At 30.5% G+C, this 22,167-nt stretch overlaps 1 protein-coding gene across 9 annotated transcripts in view; it reads right to left on the reverse strand.

Moving 5' to 3' along the window:
* The window catches only part of Rbfox1 (RNA-binding Fox protein 1), a 512,165-nt gene that overhangs the window by 53,414 nt on the left and 436,584 nt on the right, over nucleotides 1–22,167 (reverse strand). For 6 of the 9 annotated variants that reach the window (XM_065503146.1, XM_065503152.1, XM_065503149.1 and 3 more), the window contains 2 exons: nucleotides 5,992–6,046; nucleotides 1,231–1,272 (listed from right to left, as the gene is read on the reverse strand). In XM_065503146.1, the coding sequence (XP_065359218.1) occupies nucleotides 1,231–1,272; nucleotides 5,992–6,046 (97 nt within the window). The remainder of the gene's footprint in view (nucleotides 1–1,230; nucleotides 1,273–5,991; nucleotides 6,047–22,167) is intronic. The other 3 variants (XM_065503154.1, XM_065503153.1, XM_065503147.1) reach the window with 1 other exon arrangement.

Consider the following 22,167-nt stretch of genomic DNA (forward strand, 5'->3'; position numbering starts at 1 on the left):
CTGCAACTACAAAATTCACTTTAGTCAATGATTTTGTTATTGTATCAGACATGATTTGTTGAATTTTTGTTTGACAAAATGGAATGTCTCGTCTGTATATTTGAATCGTAGAGAAAAATTTAAATGGATCGGAAACTCCCCCATCAAATACCTAACTCTGTTGTCAAAAAGTAAAAAAAATATATGTTTAAATTAAAAATTTGATTAATAAGTATGTTTGACTAATCGCAAATTCCCAATTAAAATTATAACTGAGTTAAAATAGCGAACTAGTTCGTTGCAAAGATCTTTACAAAAATCAGGCTTCCCATTTTTTATAATTCACGTTAAACTTATTTAAATAATTATTTTAATTATTTAAAAGCTTCGAGTTTTTTCAAATAATTTTTTTTCGAAGAATTCCTTAAACATTTTACTACCCATTCTTATTTAAAGTTAAATTCAATATGTATTTTAATTCTGTTGTTAATTAAAGATTTTTTTTTTACAACATGCAAAGAACATGCCTGTATATTGTAATATTCTTAATTTATTTTATGTAAAATAAACACACACACACAATCAAACTAAATATTGTAGAGTAGTATAAACAACATTCCTTTTTATTAAAATTTTCTTTTGTTTAAGTTTAAAGATATTTTTTTTTGTTGTGTTTGGCTGGCAAATACAATAACAAAAATACAATTAATAATGGAGAGGGGGTGGAAACAACAAAACAAGAGGAGGAAGTAAAAACAAGGAAGAGTATTAAAACACAAATACATAGACAAAATAACGAGTACAATGAGTGTGTGTGTGTGTAGGGTAATAGTAGTAGTAGTAAATAGTAATAAGTAGAAGTAGTAGCAGCATTCAAGGGATATTTAGCATTGATTTTATTTATGTTGTATGTAGAATAGTAAGTAAGTAGTAAAAAATATTGAAATGTGGTAGTAATAAGTAAGTAGTAAATACTTTTTATTATTATTTTGGCAAAGGCCAAGAAGAAAATTTTAAAATAAAGTTATAGTTTCAACAAAACTAAAACATGCATAGACAAGTTTTATGCATTTACTATTATTTTCTCAAAACTATAGTTTAGTTGCTAGTTTTTTATTTAACATTTAAGAACATAAAAAAGTTAACAGAAAAGGTATTTTTATTTTGAAAAAAATAATGTTTAAAATATCTATATTTTTTTATGGGTTTTAGTAATATTTTGTAAAATATTTTTTTTTTTTAAAAGCTCACCTAGAGCTGGAGCCGGTATGGCACCATCTTTTGTCAGTACAACTAATCATTTTGGTTTTTTTATTTGTTTTTTTTTAAATTTGGTTTTGAGTTTCGTGTTTGAAGGGGTTTTGTATTCATTTAACGGGGTTTAAATTGGTGTGTGGTGGCAAAAATGAAAAAGAAAGAAAGAAAACATAATTAAGTAACGCTTAAATTACATTTGTTTCTTTTAAATTCTATATACATATTTATTAGAATATTAAATTCTCAACGCATTGCAAATTTTATGCAATTAATTGTTAGCTATAAATTTGTTACCTTAAGAATTATTAAACACATTAGCGGAGTTCAGTATTAAGTGCGAATGGTATTTGTGTGTATTTTGTTATTGGATACGGTAAAATTTTGCATTTGCAATGATGCAAGACCATTCGCACTTAACAGTGAATACCGCTATTAACTTTTTTTTTTAAATTTTAAGGGAACAAAAGGGAAATAATCAAAATTTAAGGTTGATTAGTATAATTTAACCAAAAAAAGTTATACCTATTGATGAAAATTAATATAAAAATTAAAAAAATTTCGCCTACGGATTTGTGTTAAAAATCCGTAAAATGAAATGAAACAATGGTTCTAAAATAAAACTTTCACTTTAATGTTAGAATATCTTAAGAAGTATATTTTTTAGTCATCCTCAAAATGCAATATTAATATTACTTTTATTTTAGGAGACTCAAAACGCCAATAATTTCATTGAATAATTCAGTTGAATATTATAATCTTAAAGGATGTAAAGATTGCCTTTGAATTATATAAAGCTCTTCTGTAATTTGTGTCTTTATTAAACCTTTCATCTAACACTTAAAATTTGCTTAAATTTAACAAATTTTTGGCTTTGTTTTTGTTTCCAAAATGTGAAAAACTACTTTTGGTTTTATTTAAATAAATAAGAAAAAAGTATACTTTTGTAAAAATTCTGATTTATAATGAATTAGATAGTAAAACAATTTTAAAAAGAATTTCCTTTGACATATTTGAGGGCAGGTTCTTGTCAAGGATAAACATGAATCAATTGATATTAATACCAGTTAATGCTTAAATGTTTACACATAGTCAAACTTATTATGGCATGAAAGGATTACCATGAAAACTATAATATTATTTATTACTTTTTATAAGAATACGATGGAAAGTTTTTCCTTAAATCAAGTTTGGAAGACATCAGTGATGTAACCCACAATATTTTTTGGTTGCTGTCCTTGCTAAATTGTAGTAAGCTTTGGTATTCAAAAAAAAAATATAACAAAGTAATGTAGCAAAAGTGGTGTAAGTTGAATATACCACTAAATAAATAGTTTAGAGCTACACCACTTTGGCACTGATAGCCTCATATAATGATTCTAGAACAGTAGCCGGCATTCATATTCAAATTCGTTGATGTCAGTGTTAAAAAATAGCACAGTTTGTCGTATTTTGAAGTCATCTACATTCGTTCGTTGGAAATTGAAAACGCAACCATGAGAAACAGTTTACAATTGATACAATGACATGCTCAAACGTTATCCGACAAACAAAATTTAATATTGATGGACTAGATCCACGATTTATGAAAAGTCACTGTTTGGTGCGAATTTTTAGCATCATTGGACCATATTTTCTCGAAGAAAAGGCTGGTCAAGTAGTGATTTTTACTGGCGCTCGATATCGCGACATAATAATATTGCTTCTTATTTGTAAATTGAATGACATAGATGTAGACGACATGTAGCTTCAACAAGACTACTGCTTGAGGTACTTCCTGGTCCCCCAGATCTTCAGATTTTCCATAATCTATTTTCATGGGATTATAAAAATTCAAAGGTCTATTTGTTGACATAGACACAGTCACCCGTGCTTTGAAGATGGCGATTCAATGCTGCATCAAGGAAATTGAGTGCTTGAATTTTTAAGGCTTTAGAGCTTATCAAACTAAGTTCAGGTGACCACGAATGGCTGGCAAACAATATCCAACAATATCGATAGTTCGGCTCTCGTTTGTTTAATAACTAGTGAATGCAACCCAATGAGATATAACAAACACTAAATGATAATTCGAGGAGATAAATGATTCAACTCTCGGTTTGCCAATGCTTTTCGAGCAACATATGGTTTGAGAGCCCACTATTACCAATACCATCGGCTAATTGTGTGATCGTGTGATATCTTTCTTCTGGAGTTTTTTCATTGGGGTTATGTGACGTCAAAAGGATTCGTTGATAAGCCAGCTACAATTCGGAGGAATGAATCACCCTTTACTTATTGGGGATAACAACTATGGATATAATCCGATGAATAGGCTAAGTATCGGTTATCTTTATATATATAATTCTTCTGTACGTGTGTTAGTAACTCCTCCTTAACGGCTGGGCCGATTTCGATGAAATTTGTTGTGTGTGTTTGAGTGGCTCCCTGAATGGTTTGATTCACAATTGACCTATATAGGTACAATGGGAATGGCACCTGCCATACAAAGTAAACATTTATTAATGCATATCTGGAGTACTATTAAAGTGGGAGTCTTCAAACTTTGTGTGAGCTATGGCAGAACAACGTTTGCCGGGACAGCTAGTTGACTATAAATAACCGACGAGACAAATGCTAAGTCTCTTCCAAGTATTAATAACAAGTAAGAGCTGTAAAACAGAGAATTCATGACAATGAACTTTTTTACATTCACCGGATCTTAACATAATGGGAAATATCTGGATGTATCTTGTTAGATAAGTAATAGAAGATCACTTAGATAAGTAATAGAAGATCACTGAAGCTCAATATCACTAAATTATATAGGATCGCTTAACCAATTAATTACAAATAATCCATTTATTTTATTGCCCTCACTATATATAATTTAAGCACTTTTATGCATGCTTTCTGAAGATCCTGGAAATTTTAAATCAAATCTCAAAGGAGCCACTTTTTCATTAGGGAGCAGAGGCTCTGGCATGGACAGGCTATTTTTGTTACTAATACTTAGACTAACAAAAAAAATTATTTAAACAAATACTTTGTCTAATTTTAAGTTCATTTATTATAGGTAAATGAAAAAACAATTTATTAAAAAACCAAACAAATAACTGTTTCCAATATTTTACTAAATTCATTGCAAATATGTTAATCTTTCGATATGCGTATTATTTTTGATTGATACTATCTCAAATGTTATTGTTTTTGTTATGTACACAAATATTAAATGCTTTGAAAAACTAGAAATTTTAAATTTATCAACGTTTTCCCAAAACCATATTCCCCAAAAGTATGCTACATTAAATTTCGCTCTCTATTATTAACAATGAACCTGTTAAGTTCTTATGAATTCTCATCAATTTATTAAAAATTCATAATAATTTTTCAAATCGCTTATAAATTTTTTACAAGCTTAAAATTTATAAAATAATGAGAACAATAATTTACTGTTTTGTTGCTACTTTCCATAAATAAAAATCAACCTTTAACGCCGTCTACAAATATACATTTCATTTTGCTTCATTTAATAATATTACAATTCAATTCAAACAGAAAAAAGGTTTCCAAAAAATATGTGTATTATTTGCATGTAAAATATAATAAAATCATAAAGAGATAAAGGAAACGCAATCAACCAACAAAAAAAAAGAATAATAATAATCAAATTGAAATCATCAAAAATTCATCATTAAAATCAATCAATAAATAAAAATTCTCACAGGCATGTTAGTAAGGGAGAAATACCAGTTATAAATTAAAAGAATAATATTCAATTATAAAATTCTGTATATAAAATTGTTGATGTAACTAAATGTTGAAAATTTAGTTTAAACTGTAATTAATAATGAATTTGTAAACCAAAAGCCAGGGCTCAAACAAATTTTCATAATTAAGCGTAAAAGCGTAATTTGTTTAAAACAAAAATAAAGTAATTATTGAAATGTTCACAATATTTTATAAATGACCTCAACTGACTCAATGTTTTTTTAAACAACTTATTATCAATATTTATTTGCAGGTTAGTTATGTTTGTTTTTAAACCCACCATCAAAAAGGGTATATTGATTTTGTCATTCCGTTTGTAACACAATAAAATATTATTCTCAGACCATCATTAGTATATATATTCAGGGTCCTTAAAAGATTCTAAGGCGATCTAGATATGTCCGTCCGTCTGTCTTTCTATTGAAAACACGATAGGGGCCAAACGAAAGGATCTAGCTAATTTTCCTCAAATACTCTCTATTGAGAAGGTTTGTTTGTTATTGAAAATGGCCAATATCAGTCCATGATTTCACCTAGCCAACATACAAATGTCGCCCCGGAATACTGTTTTAGCAAAAATAAATATGTTGATTATGCATCAATACTCATAAAATTTTGCACAAATTAGTTTTAGTACTCTGAAATTATACTGTAAAGTGGTGGAAATCGGGCAACATTTGTACCTAGTCTCCATACAATGTCCACCTCAGAAAATGATACTCATTATTGTCTTATAATAATTGATATCGTGATAAAATAGGACATAAACATGATTTATATGAACCTAAATCTTTCTACCAACTTTTGTGAGGATCGGTCGACCTTATTGACCCCATATAACCCCTAGATCAGAAAAATATTTTATTGTCCTGTAGTGATGGTGGGTATACAAGATTCGGCACTGCCGAATATAACAATCTTACTTGTTAATATTCAGTATTATTTTGAAATTTTAGTTTGGTAATTTAATTATTGTGATTTTAATTTTAGTTTTCCACATTTACTTACCATTTGGAACGGTGGTCACTTTTTTGGTTTGTACACGTGCTGTTGCATTATTGACCTTTATAGAATATAAAATATAAACAAATTTATGTTAGAAACTAATGCATATAGAAATTATCATAATTGTTTTATTAAAATTAAATTGTCAATATTTAAATGTTGTAAATATATAAAATGTATGAAAATCTCATTAGAAAACACAATGTGTGGGGCTGTGCTTACTTTGAAATGTTTTGTTTTGTTTAAATTAATTTTATTTTTTGGCTAACGGTGGATGTTGGCCAACTCATAATTATGTTGTGCTTTTGCTGGTTAGTTGTGATCTGGAAAATGTTTATTTTAAAAAAGTTTATAATTAAAAAATTAAATTACATTTACTGTAAGAGAGATTTTGCGCAGCAAACTGCTGCAACTGATAAAGTGATTAAATTTTAAATTAGATAATAAGTTTGGGGTTTTCTGCGACAGGTATTTTTATTAATTTGATAGAGGAAATCAAATTAATAAAAAAAACTGCGTAGTTATAGGTAGACAGTAATGTGAGAGAAATTGCAAATAAGGCAGAGTTAGGTAGAATTTTGATGCGACGAAAATATTTTTTAATTCGAATATATTTAGGGGATGAACTAAGCTTGGGAATATTGTTGGTATTACTTTTCCAACAATTAATTTCATAATTTTGTGATTTTAGATTAGTGGTTATTTAGACAACTTAAACTGGAAAGGATTTTTTTCTGCACCGCACAAAATTTGTTTTATAAAGCACTGATAAAATAAATATTTTACAGAGAAAAAGGGCATTAGTCTCTAAAAAATCGATTATTAAGGACTGAGATCGAAAAAACCTTAACACACATTTTTCCTTAAAACGTTTAAACTAAGTATTATTTAATTTTTTTTTATCCAGTTACCTTTGAAAAATATGTCAGTTATTATGTTTAATGTCAAATATGTTTATTTGTTGTTAATCTGCTTAAAATGAGTGACGAGAAAAAGGTGTATACTAAAATTATTAAATATTTTCAACAAAATTCAACTTGGTCCTACAAAAAGTTGGAAAAACATTCAAAGGACTGCGACAGGAGAATCCATATTCAAATTTAATGAATTTTACCACACATATTACGGTTCCAAAGAGTTCCTCAAATTTATGACTATTTCATCGGAGAACCTTTCCATTTCAAAAATATCGCGATTTGAAAATTGAAAAAGTTGTTAAAATTGTCTAAAATTATATACACATAATTGCCCATAACTATGAAGCTACTCAAAGTCCTTAAAATGGTGTGAATAAAATTGTTTACTTCCAAAAGGTTAAAGGTCAAATTTCAGAGTATATATTTCAATGTAAAAAATATAAAAGATCGCGGTGTTAAAAATTCAAAAAGAAAATGGTATGAGGACACCTAAACTCTCTACTATATTCGTGCAGAAAAATTTCGATGAAGACTCGATTTCCAATAAGCACCAAAGCCCCAAAAATTCAAGCACTTGAACATTTTGTTGGAATTTGACTTGATTGCAAATGTAATTATGCTTTAAACTTGAAAAATATTTGAAAAAATTAAATAAAAACATAATATGGCTTGAATTTATGTTTCCTTTTTACTGGAGAATGCAATTGAAATAAAGTGTAATACAACTGTAATTCCATTGCTTGACTATAATTCAAGGCTTGAATTAAACTTGCTTTCAACTTGAATTCCTATAAAAATGCTTATTGGGTTATTTCAGGAGTTATAAAGTAAAACGTTATTAAAAGTACTTTTTTTCATATAAATTCATATCGGAATGAGTTTCCACTGAAAAAGTCACTGATATGTGAAACATATTGGATATATTATGTATATGGAAAATTTCATTAAAATCGGAAATGATAAATCCGACTGCTCTCCGCTTTGACATGGATCTTCCCTGCTGTCAAACTGTCTCCAATGTTATTAAACAGTATCGGGAGAACTTTTCCGTTGATAGCACACCTGGTGATTAAATATTTTCAACAAAACCCAACTTGGTCCTACAAAAAGTTGGCCAAACAATCAAAGGCCTGTCCTCAAACTGATTCCAATGTTATTAAACAGTATCAGGAGAACGTGTCCGTTAATAGAGGATCTTGATCATGTAGAAGGAATGTTCCGCATGATGTTTCTAAAGCCAATAAATAGAAACCATTTTCAATAGAGCTCCCAACACATCCGGTAGGAAAGCAGTCCGGATAGCTCAGTACTTGGACTATTTGGTAGGAAAAGTTAAAGCCAATGCAGGTTTAAAATATACAAGGCTCAAAAAGTTCCCGACAGGAACTCTGCTAAAAATTTAGAGGCCAAAGACAGAGCACAGAAATTGAAGTCAAACTTTATAAAAAAATATAGCTGCTGCATGATGGATGACGAAACGTATGTTCTGGAAAGTTTTTCGCAGCTTCCGGGTCAAGATTTGTATGTTGCTGATGGTTGAGGGAATGATGTAGAAATGTTTAGGATCCAAAAGCAGAAAAATTTCCCAAAAAGTTTTTAGTATGGCAAGTAATATGCAGTTGCGACAAAAGAAGCCAAAATTTGTTACAAGGAGCTCTAAAAATACCGAAATTTACATCAAGGAATGTTTACAAAAGAGGATGCTTCCATTCATAAGACTTCTTAATGTGTCCACTTATTTTTGGCCTGATTTGGTATGCTGTCACTATGGTAAGCAAAATCTTGAGTGGTGCAAGAACAATAATGTGGTATTTGTGACAAGAGAGGCAAATCCTCCAAACTGCCTGGAGCTAAGGCCAGTGGAGAGATATTGGGCTCTTGTTGAAAGAGAACTGAAGAGTACAAAAAAAGGTGCCCAAAAGTGTGGTAGATTTTAAACGGAGATGAACTATAAAACCTTAATGGAAGAGTTTCCGGAAAAGGTCCATAAATCATCACTATTGATTAGAACTATTAAAATAAAATTTTTTTCAAGTTGTAATAATAATTTCAATCCAATAAAAAAAATCGAAACTGTAGGTTTAGAGGTTTCTTTTTTATTAACATTTATGTATGATAAGATTTTTTAGATCTCAGTCCTTAGTAAAGGAGGAATAATGTGGGTGTTACTATTGCGACTATATTTCATAATTTTGAGACCTTTGCTTAGCGGTTATTTAGACAACTTGGCAGACTAGAATACATTTCCTGGCCTTGTAAAGGCCCATTGATAAGATAAACATTTAATTGTGACAAAGGATGTTAGTCTCTAAAATTCGAACATGGCGTTTTCTTTGGAGTTTTCTTTTCTGGCATAAAAGATGCCTTTATTCTGCCTTTTACTCTTTTTTGTGTTATTTTTTTGCATTAAATGTAGTTTGGTAAGCGTATAAATGTTGCCCTAAAACCCCGAAAATATGCTACATTTTTCACCTTCAATTTTATCAAATGTAGTTCGTCTGTGTTAATGAAACAGTTTTTGTATTTTTGATTAAGTGTTAAAATGGAAGCAAAAATTATTGTTTTAGAATATTTAGTACATACGTAAAAGAAACTTGCATAAATGGTAATGGTTTTTGTTCTATTGTGATTGGGTAACCTTTAATGGTACAAAATATGATGGTTTTCAAATTATTGTTAGTATTAATTTTGCGTGAAGATGCTCATAATATTGTGACATTGCAATAGCGTATGTTTTCAGGATTTATTATTATTTGACTAGACTGAAAAGCAATTATTAACTATTTTTTTTTGCAAACAATTTCATTTCATAAAAGCCTTCTTTAAAAAAACCCTCAAAACATTTTCTGCTTCTTTATATAATTCCCAACAATTTACCAGCATCATAAAATTGTTTATAACTATTTGCTTAAAGCTTTACGCGGCTAATAAAACTAAATCCCGTTAATTTAAAAAAAAAATCTTTATAAAAGTATTTTTTTTTTAGTCGTAAACTACAGCTTTAAAGTCTTTGCTTTTATTAGCCAACTAATTCTTGAAAAAGTTTTATTTTTTTTGTATTGTTTTTGCTTAAACGCTTAAATTTCAAATTGTTTTTATCTTGCCTACTTTAAGGCTAATAAAAGGAAGAGGCAATATTATGAGTTGAGAGAAAGAAAAGTTTTAGTTTTTTTTTGTTTCTATGGCATTTTTTAACATTTACTTTTCCTAAAGCTTATTATGGCACAAATTAAAGCAAATGATGATGACAACACAACTACTGCTACTACGTACATACATATATAGTAGTGATTTTATAATTACAAAAAAAAAAACAAAAAAAATAAAACAGAAGAACAGAAAATGTGGGGAAAAATAATTTAACTAAGTTGCAATCTGCTTTTAGCCATAAGTAACTCATGAGAGAAATGTATTGCCGGGCATTGTTGTTGGTAAGTAATATTTCAGTACTGGGTACTGGCTGTTGCTACATCTTTCCTTTTCAATTTATATTAACCAACATTACTAGGGATCTGTTGTGGTCTTTGTATGGGTTTCAGTTTGAGTATGTGTGAGTGAGTGTGAGTGTGTTTGTGTTAATGGCCTCCATTACGAGTGGTAAAATGTACAAAGAAAGTTAATTACCCGACTTGCTAAGTGAAATTTAAGGCCATAATAAAAACCCTGTTGTTGCTGTTGGTTGCTACTATTGTTGTTGTAGTTTTTGTTGCCTTTTTCTATTCTATTTAAGGACTTTCCGTTTCTTTTGTTGTTTTATGTTTTGTTGTGACTCTTTTTTTTTGTTGCAACTTATTACTTAGCAAAATTTTGCCGGGTTTTTGTTTGTGGCAACTTGCTTGCTTAGTTATTTATAAAGATTGAGATCAGTCAAACTTAAGCAGCTTGATTATATTTGGATCAATAAGTTTTATGTGTAGTTCTTGAAACTATAAAAAAGAACATCGTTGTTGACTTTTAACTGGAATGACTAATGAAAAAAATTAAAAAGAAATCAAGAATTTTTTTACAAAAATTTACCACTCTTTAAACCGCAAACGAAATTCCGTACTTTAATTGACTCATCTCTGTCCTTATTTAGATTCTAAAATTTTATTTAAAAGTGTGTATTTCATTATATGTGTTTAACAAAAAAATAAATAAATATTTAATGGCTCAGGTTACTATTTCAGTTTTTTTTGTTATCAATAGTGAAATACAGCTTCAAACTAAATATAAATTAAATAACAAGAACTCAGAGCTTAAATAATTAAAGTCAAATAAAAACAAGTAAGAAAGTATAATCGGATGTTTCGAAATAACTTGTTTTAATATATATTACCCTCTTAATGGAACATAAAGACCAAATCATTTTTTAGATACTCTTATTTTTGCAAAATCTATTCCACTCTATAGGCGTACGAATGTCACGTACGATGCTATGGAAGTGCCCATATGTTAATAAAAATGAAACCATTTATGAACCTTTTCCGGAAACCCTTGCATTAAGGTTTTTATTGAGCTTTCTGTCACCTTGTTCGAACAGGTAGTACATCTCCGTTTAAAATCTACCACACTTTTGGACACATTTTTTGTGCTCTTCAATTCTCTCTTAACAAGATCCCAATATCTCTCCACTGGCCTGAGCTCCAGGCAGTTTGGAGGATTTACCTCTCTTGGTACAAATAACACATTAGTGTTATTGTACCACTCAAGACCTTGCTTACCATAGTGACAGGACGCCAAATCACACCAAAAATAAGTGGACACATTATAAAGTCTTATGAATGGAAGCATCCTCTTTTGTAAACATTCCTTGATGTAAATTTTTAGATTTTAGAGCCCTTTGTAACAAATGTTTGGCTTATTTTGCCGCAACTGCATATGGCATGGCAAGCAATTTGGGAAAATTTTCTGCTTTTGGGTCCTAAACTTTTCTACAACATTCCCTCGAGCATTAGCAACATAAAAATATTGACCCGGAAACAGCGAAAAATTTTTCATACGTAGTACGTTTCGTCATCCACAGATATATTTTTTGTATAAAATTTGACTTTTATTTCTGTGCTCTGTCTTTGGCCTCTAAATTTTTAGCAGAGTTCCTGTCAGGAACTTTTTAAGCCTTGTATGTTTTTAAACTGCAATATCTTTAACTCTTCGTAACAAATAGTCCGAGTACTGAGCTAACCGGACTGCTCTTCTACCGGATGTGTTGGGAGCACTTTTGAAAATGCTTTCTATTTATTGGCTTTAGAAACATCATGTGGAACATTCTTTCTACACGATCAAGATTCTCTATCAACGGACAAGTTCTCCCGATACTGTTTAATAACATTGGAATCAGTTTGAGGGCAGACCTTTGATTGTTTGGCCAACTTTTTTTTAGAACCAAGTTGGGTTTTGTTAAAAATATTTAATAATTTTAGTGCGCGCTTTTTTTCTCGCCACTCATTTTAATCAGAATTAATCAGATTAATTAAACATAATAACTGACATATTTTTCAAAAGTATCTTGAATAAAAAAAGTAAGAGAGCTATATTCGGCTGTGCCGAATCGTATATACCCTTCACCAAATTATACTTTAAAATTAATTTTTTTAAATATTTTTAGGTAAACAAAATTTTAAATTTTTTTTTTGTTTAATTTTTTTTAAAAATTTTTTTTTCCAAATTTTTTTTTCCAAAAAAAAATTTATGGCAAAAAAATTTTTTGATGAAAAAAAAATTCGGGTTAAAAATTATTTTTCCCGATTTTGACCCATTGTAGGTCCAACTTACTATAGCCTTATCTACATCGTTCAATTCACTTTGAAATATCTATCATTAGATATCCATATTGTCTATATTAATGACTTAGTAATCCAGATATAGATCAAAAATAGGTCAAAAATCGAGGTTGTCCCAGTTTTTTGCTCATATCTCCGTTATTTATAGACCGATTTTGCTGATTTTAAATAGCAAACTTCTCGAAAGCATGTCTGACAGAATTATTGAAGATTTGGATCCCTAAGATATCTGGGGTCTTCAGAAAATTGATTTCAACAGACAGACGGACATGGCTTAATCGACTCCGCTATCTATAAGGATCCAGAATATATATACTTTATAGGGTCGGAAATGAAAAATGTAGAAATTACAAACGGAATGACAAACTTATATATACCCTTCTCACGAAGGTGAAGGGTATAAAAATTAAATAATACTTGGGTTAAAAGTTTTAAGGAAAAATGTGTGTTAAGGTTTTTTCGATCTCAGTTGTGTTGAATTTTATTTGAATACCAACATTTTAATAGATTTATGCTAGCTAAAGCGATTTTCGGAAGTGGGCTTTATATGGGAGCTATAACTAATTATAGATCGATCGATACAAAATTTAAATTTATTTATGGTGCGAGTTCGGCTTCTATAAATCTTATTTGTGCTGAATTTGTTTGGATATCTATATCACTAAGATTTTAACGAGAGCCCAACTATTTTTAGATAGGGCAATCGTATAGGGACTAGGAGAAATAATGGAGCGATTCTAACCAAATTCAAATTCGAATTATCTTTGAAATTGAGGCCTGTAGTACAAGGTTTTCATGTACGGACGGACGGACGGACATAGCTTAATCGACTCAACCAAGCTTTTCACCTGCACTCAGTAACTTAGCGAGTAATTTTTCGCTGTAGCTCAGTGTAATTATTTACTAAACATTTTTTTTATAAACCTTAAATTTATCCCCAACTAATAGCTCTAGTTTCTAGGCAACCACCTTCTGTATCATTACGATTAAACTACCCAACTTGCTAATATAAATAAATCATTGGTGGTGAACTTCGTTACACTTCAGTCTCAATAAATTTAAATCATTGTTTAATTGACCCCATAATCTTAAAGCCTTAATACTCTTACTTAAGGAAAATAAGCTGATTATACAAAATTTAACTAAATCTAATTAACTAAAAGCCACTCTCAATTCTCATATTGTTCACCTCCTCCCCGCCTCTTCACTGCTGTATCAGCCTCAACACAAATTAATTTTATATAATAAAATATGCACTTGTTTATACACACACACAAACACAGCCATCCAGAGTTATGTTTTCAAAAGTCCTTAGTGGGTAGAATTTCTAATGGCCAAGATTGTTGTTACCTCAATCACAGTGAGTGTATCATGGGTAAATGTTAGAGTCATGCGGCAAATACTTAAAACAATTCACACACAATTGAAATGAAATCAGGGAGTTGAAATGTAGAAGAAGTTTTGCAGGTTGTGCATGAAAGATTTTACAATATAGGCAGGAATATAAGAAGTGCGTCAATTAAAAGAGGAAACATGTTCAGGAATTAATATAAGTTTTCCAAAACCATTGAAGCCATCTTATAAATTTAATTCGGATAATATTGAATAATTAGATTTGTAAAACTCAAAGAACTAATAAGTACTAATAAAATAAATGGGGTTGTGAACCCACGATAACCAGAATGACATGGCCCCGACGGTCACAATTTAGTAATGTAGTGGCGGTGATAACCGGACACTGCACATTTGACAACCATGCGAGGTGACTTGGCCTATCCTTTAACGATTTCTGTAGAAGTTGACAAAATGAAGAGTAGGATGAGACCATTTTTCATCTTCTTTGTCATTGTCCGGCATTAGGACATCTACGCTCAAGGTTTCTGGGACATCGTTCCTTAAATATTCTTTCTGAGCTTTAAGACATGAAGCAATTGACTAATCAGGCCTGACACGGGAATCTCCACGGAGAGACTGTCAATTGACTGGTGCTTAATATTCTTCTCTCCTCTCTTTTTCGGACCTCCCCTTCCCCTTCTCATTTCGTTTCTATCTGTCCCTCATTTCTATCTTTATTTTCAGGTAACAAAAAGGGACCTACTGCCTGTACCCAAGTGAGCTGCTCGATTTCCTGTCTCCACTATGCGGCTGCCTGAGAACCAATTTTATTTTTTCGATGACGGATCACAATTTTAGACCTTGGCAGCATGGAAAATCCAAATTGAGCTAAAATAGGAGCCACCCTAGTGATTATTTTAGTGTTAACAAGGTGAATTATAATTCACAAAATTATGTATGTAATATGCAAATCAGAATTTATCTATGTTTAGGTAAATAAATGAATAAATTTTCAAAATGTTTGCCAACTCAGTTTTAATTAAACTTAGAAATTTAATACATTTTTTTGAGCTTATTAAACCAGATGTAAATAATGTAAACGTAAGTAGTACTAGCTGAAAACTAACACCCACAATTAACAAGTACAAGTGTATAATATATGGAATACATTTTGAGGGTTTTAATACGAATATAATTATTATCCTTAAACACCATCCCACCCTCCACAACTATGACCCCGATCTGTGTAAATGAGTTGGAAACTTAAGTACATTAAATGACACTCTTACCCAGTGTGTGTCTCGGTGCTGTTGCCATGTATTGATGGCATTTGTCTACAACTCTTGAGCTCTGTGGACATTGAAATGAAAGTTAAGACCTTGTTAAACTCTTAGACAAAACGCCAGCAACAAGAACAACATTTATTTATAATAATTATTGCTGCAGAGAAATTGTGTAAATATTTGCTAATAGAACATGGCTTTAATAGTTGAGATTTTGTTGGGAATTAACCCATTAAAGGTAAATGTTTCGTAACAAATAATAACATTTAATCCAATATAATTTGCTGTTAGCAAGTATCATGTCCTCTTATCTCATTTTAGGTTTAATTAATGCGTTCATTTGGAAAAACTTTACTTCCTGCTAATTGCTAAATAATGAAAATTATATGTAATACTGGGCCAGAGTTAAGTTAGATGATAACACAATTAGTTAATTAAGAATTAAACATTTGAAAGATAAAAGCTTGGAATGACACTTATTATAGAGAGGGCATTAAAACGACTACGTTTTAACATGCATAATTAAGTTTTGTTTTAAATTAAATTTATTATAAGATTAAGGAGAATTTAAATGATAAGAGGAGCATAAAAGAGAATTTTTTCTTCTGAAATTAAAATTTTCAAAAAAAGGATATGTGACCAGGTTCCTAATGAAAAGGCCCACTGTAATGAAAATTAGAGGGTACATACTAGATACAAAACTACAAATTTTGACAAACATAAATTGGGTAAGAAAATTTGCAGTATTCAAATGTTGGAATAGAAAATTTTATTTCATTCGTTTTATAAAATAAAATTTTAATTTAAACAAGTAAGAAAGTATGGTCGGTCAAGCCCGACCATATAATACCCTACACCAAGTAAATGAGTAAAAATATTTTTCTTTTAAAATATCAATAATTTATATTATTGAGTGATTTTCGGAAATGGGCCTTATATGGGAGCTATGACCAATTATGGACCGATCACCATAAAATTAGGTCGTGTTATTTATGTCTATATTAAAGTTAACTATGTTGAATTTTGTGTGTATACCAACATTTTTAAGCGATTTATGCACGTTAAAGTGATTTTCGGAAGCGGGTCTATGTGGGAGCAATGATTAATTATGGACCGATCGTAACAAAATTTGGTGACATGAATTTCGTATATATAAAACTTATTTGGAGCGAAATTTGTGTAGATACATAGATAAATTAAACTTTTATGACCGATAAAGTTCAATTTCGAGGGGACATTTGTATGGGGGCTAAGTGAAATAATGGACCGATTTCAGCCAGTTTCAATAGGCTTCGTCCATGGGCCGAAAAAGTAATATGTACCAAATTTGATCGAAATATCTTCAAAATTGCGACCTGTACTCTGCGCACAAGGTTTACATGGACAGCCAGCCAGCCAGCCAACCAGACGGACGGACGGACATCGTTTAATCGACTCAGAAAGTGATTCTAAGTCGATCGGTATACTTTAAGGTGGGTGTTAGACTAATATTTTTGGGCGTTACAAACATCTGCACAAACGCATAATACCCTCCCCACTATGGTGGTGTAGGGTATAAAAAGGATATATGGGCACATTCTTAACTAAGAGTAGCACAGTAATGCAAATTCTGTCATTTATTCTCACTTAGTTTTAGAACATTATAGTGTAAATAATAAAGTTTTTTTTTTGCTTTGAAAATGTAATATTTTGTGCCAACATACTTCTTCACTTTGAAAAAGGTGTAGCTGAATCATACCAATTGCTTACTAAAGCTTAATGTGAATGTGTTCCATGGGTTTCAAGGGGCTAGAGATGGTTTGTGCGGTTCAGATGTGGTGATTTTGACTCGGAATACAAATATCGCCCAGGCCAGTCAAAAATACCAAAAATTGGAGGCATTACTCCATGGAGATTGTTCTAAATCCCAACAAGAACTTACAAAATCATCTGAAGCTACTCAAGCAGCAATTTCAAAACGTTTACGAGCAGCAGGATTCATCCAAAACCAAGGAAATTCATCCAAAGCCAAGAGACCTTGAAATACGAGTTTGCATGTCCGAAATAATGCTTGAACGCCATAAACCCATTTTTGCCCCGAATTATTACTTGCGATTAAAAATGGGTCCATTACGATAACCCGAAGCGTAAAAGATCGTATATGAAGCCCGGCCAATCAGCCGAATCGACAACAAAGCCAAATATCCATGTCGCTAAGGTAATGCTCTGTGTTTGGAGGGGCCAAAAGGGACCAATCTGTTATGAGCTGCTGAAATCTGGACAGACCATAACAGGGATCCTGTACCGATCACAACTGATTCGTTTGAAGCTAGCATTGGCCGAAAAATGTCCAGAATATGCGCCCAGATATGAAACCGTAATATTCCATCATGAATATACGGTTTCATATCTTTCCGATATTGGCTTGATTCGACTGCCTCAAAAGATGAGCACTTCTTTCGGCACTCTTACATGTTTTTATACCCTTCACCATGAGTGGCATTTCTACATTTTTCATTTGCGACCCACAAAGAATATATATTCTGGATCGTTGTACGGACGGACCGTCTGTTGAAATCAACTTTCCGTAGCCCCCAAATAACTTACAAACATGATATATCGGGAATTCTCCTGGACCACAAATGGCTGATATATAAGACAAACCCGGGACAACCTCGATTTTTGGTCTATATCTGGATTACTAAGTCAATATGGATATCTAATGATAGATATATCAAAATCCATTGCAACGATGTATACTATAAGGCTATAGTAAGTTGAACCTAAAATGGGTCAACATCGGGAAAAATATTTTTTAACCCGAATTTTTTTTTAACAAAAAATTTTTGTGGACATAAATTTTTATTCACTAAATAATTTTGAAAAAAAAATTTTTAAATTTTGTTTACCAAAAAATATTTAAAAATTGTATCTGAAAGGATACTTGGTGAAGGATATTTAAGATTTACCACTCCTAGATGATTTTTTTTAAATTTGTAGCACAGTATATGGTTATTTTATACCACAATTATAAAAAATGTATTTTTTAATAAATCCTCAAATGCCTTTGTAAATATTTGGTAAAAATTAATATTTCTTTTTATAACATTTTTGTGCAATTGAAATTCATAATAAAATCTATTTTGTTCTCTAATTTCTAGTAAAATCACAAATAAAAGTTCTACATCTACTCAATCATTACAATAATTTCTGCATGATTTAGAATATTCATGCATGATTGAGGAATATGTAAATTTAAAACTTACATACATGATGAACAGATGTATCTTTATATATATAGACAATTGTAAACACTTTTTTATATTGTATTTCATTTAAATGTACAACATCACAATATAGCAAAATAACAACAAACAGAGAACAATTTTAAAACAAAGCTACAACAATAGAAAAAAAGAGTTTTTAATTAAAAGTGACAAAATTATTGAGCTGAAACCAATGAAAATAAAAATGAAAATGTTGTACAAGAACAGCAAAATAGAAATTTTATTTATTTGAAATGTTTAGTTTAGAAAAAAAAAGGACGACACTTTAAACCATTTACTGGTTGTAACATTTTATAACAATTGTTAATACCTTTGCCACCAAACACAACTAAAACATATATTGATTAAAACAACAACAAATAGGCATTTATAAATACTTGAATGTATATATATCCGTTCCTAAAAAACAAAAGGTCCTACCATCACTTTTCAAAATTTTACAGGAGAGACAAAAAAACTAAATAAAATTAAAACTGTTGTGGTCTTTCTTTAATAAACTCGTTATTTTTAAACATAGAAAGCTAAAAATTTGTGAAGACTTGAGTCATGATGCGCATTTCAGGTGACGATATTTGCATTTCAGGTGACGATATGTTTTAGTCCTACACATACTACATAAATACAAATAGACGCCTCTTCAATACATGAACAATGGTTTTAAATTAAAAACTTTTTAGAAACGATTGATAAATTTTGAGCTAAAAAAATGCAATAACAGGCTAAAATAAAATAAAACAAAATAAATTTTATTGTATTGTATTGTTATTGAACACTTGTATGGGTATTTGCAAATACAAATATGTCTAAAAAAACACACTACATACAAATGAATCTACAGTATCTGAAGAAAGTATTTGAACATATTTATAGAAAAAAATCTAAACAGAATCCTTAAGATATGTAATTAATTAACTAATAATAAAGTGAAAATTATAAAAGGGATGAAATAAAAAATTTAGAAAATGAATTTTCGAACCTTTACTTTTCTGACTTGAATGTTTTTTTTTTAAATGGGGAAATATTCTTTTATGTTTAGATTTCATAAAGGTTCCAAGTTCATATAAAATACCTAAAGTAAAACTGTTAACAACTTTAGAACTGTTATTCAGATTTTTCTCATCGTAGATTTCGATATCGTACAAAATCGTCCCCGGTCAAAGAATATCTCAAAAAAGTCATATATCAAGAAGAGGATAATTAGTATGATTAGGTTACTTTGAAGAAGGAAATCTCGAAATTCATTTCTTTAATTATTGTATTTTATTTTCATAAAAATTAGGTTATACAGTTGGAAGAAAGGGCCAAATATTGAAAAATGGAATTGAATGTTACTTTTGCAAACTACATAGATTATTTGCTAATGCATTTTAACTTAAGAAGGTAAATTGATGGCGTATCTTCTAAACGCGGTTTATGCTTTTAATAACTTTTATGTCATTTGAAGGGTACATATCTGTCATTTATTCTCAGTTAGTTATTGAACATTATAGTCTAAACAACAATGTCTTTTTTGCTTAGAAAATGCCGAATTTTGTAACAACAAAGCGTCATATGCGGGAAGTTTTGCTTTACTTCTTTAATTTGAATAAAGTGCCGCTGAAGCACACCGATTGCTCACCAAAGCTTATGGTGAATTTGTTCCATCTGTTTCAACGTGCGAGAGATGGTTTGTGTGGATCAGAAGTGGTGATTTGACTCGGAAGACAAATATCGACCTGGCCAACCAAAAAAGCTTGAAGACCCAGAATTGGTGGAATTACTCCATGAAGATTGTTGTAAAACTCAAGAGACCTAGAAAGATGATTTTGCATGTCCGAAATGATGCTAGAACACTGTAAATGCAAATCATTTTTGCAACAAATTATTACTTGCGATGAAAAATGAATCCATTACAATAACCCTAAGCGTAAGTGATCGTATGTGAAGACCGGCCAACAAGCCGAATCGACACCAAAACCAAATATCCATGGCGCTAATTCTCTGTATATGGTGGGATCAAGTGTCCTATCTATTATGAGCTGCTGAAATCTGTCCAGACAGTGAAGTGAGCATTGGTCAAAAAACGCCCAGAATATGTTGCAATACCTGTTAAAAAGTATTTAGAATGAAGTGGTTGGGATGTTTTGCCTCACCAGCTTTATAGTCCAGACCGTGCCCCGTTCGACTACTACTTGTTTCGCTCGATGCCGAATGCTGTCTATGAGAAATGCTTCACTTTGGAAAAGAGTATCCGATATTGGCTTGATTCGTTCTTGGCCTAAAAAAATGAGCAGTTATTTTGCCTCGGAATCCATATGATGCCAGAAAGATGTGAAAAAGTCATAGCTAACAATGGCCAATACTTTGAATAAATTTATATTGTACAAATGTTTCGAAATTAAAGCTAAAAATTCAAAAAAATCCAGCATTTTTTAGTCATAGTAATAGATTTAAAGAACAATTGCATCATTCATTACACTTTTAATGCTATTTTGCAATGGATTTGAATTCAAGAAAATTTTAATGAGTGTTGTTCAATGCATTTGAACAGCAAAAGAATTATTATAAATTCATTAACGGAATGGTTAGGGTAAAATTTATTTTGATTTCGAAAATGGAATTAAGAATTAATTCAAACGAACCTTTGATTCTTAACCATACAATGGCTTATAAGTGAGAAAAATCTTTAGAAAATGGATGATATCTTTTTTGAGATATCCTCTGTTCAAGAAAAATTTTTTGGTTCAATATGTTGTGTGCAAAAATGGATTTTTAGGAAAATATATTGAAATTAGGTTACATAAACATTACTAAGAGACCAATATTTTAAGCAGATAAGCGGATATATCAAATTTTAATTGAGTGATTTTACGAAATTCTTTGATTTTTGAACCATGATAAAAGACAAACCAAAGAGAATTTAAAATTGTTGAGCAACTTAACATTATCGGTATTCACAATGTAGAGTACTTGGCCTGGTAATGTAGTAAAAGGACACAATAACAAAAAAACTAAAAACAAAATACATTACAAATTGAAATGTTTGTCAATAAATAGATGGCTTTTCTGCTGTTTTACTAGGCCAAGTACTCTACATTGTGAATACAGCTATTGTGTATGACCATAAAGCATCTGTGTACCAAGTTTTAACAAATTTTGGAATGGATAAGGTCCGATGCCTTGTCGAAAATTTTGAAATTATATATCCGAAAACTTTGTTGGCCTACTGTATGTATACGCAATAGTGTATGTGTGCACTTTCGTTGTTGTTATTTTTCTAAAACAATTCTAGTGTTAAACTTAATAAATAACCAACCATATGAAATTGTTAGACTCTAGTACGAGTATTTTTATTATAATCCAGTTTATGTTTTTGTATAATAATTTTTAGTCCTTGTTGTCGGTGTTCGAAATGTTTGTTGTTCGAAAATATACAAGAGAGTTACAGTACAATACATTCGGTAACAGAGGAAACCACAACCAATGACCACAAATACAATTCGTACTCGTATTTATTTAAAACAAAAACATATACAAATTCAAAATAATTTTATATAAGAGCTGCCAAATGTGCAATTGTATTTTGGAGTGTAAACCCAGCAGTTTTAAAAGTAGTCAATGTATCTCTTTATGTATC

This window comes from Calliphora vicina, chromosome 3 (genome assembly GCF_958450345.1).
Source record: "Calliphora vicina chromosome 3, idCalVici1.1, whole genome shotgun sequence".
Classification (NCBI taxonomy): Eukaryota; Metazoa; Arthropoda; class Insecta; order Diptera; family Calliphoridae; genus Calliphora; species Calliphora vicina.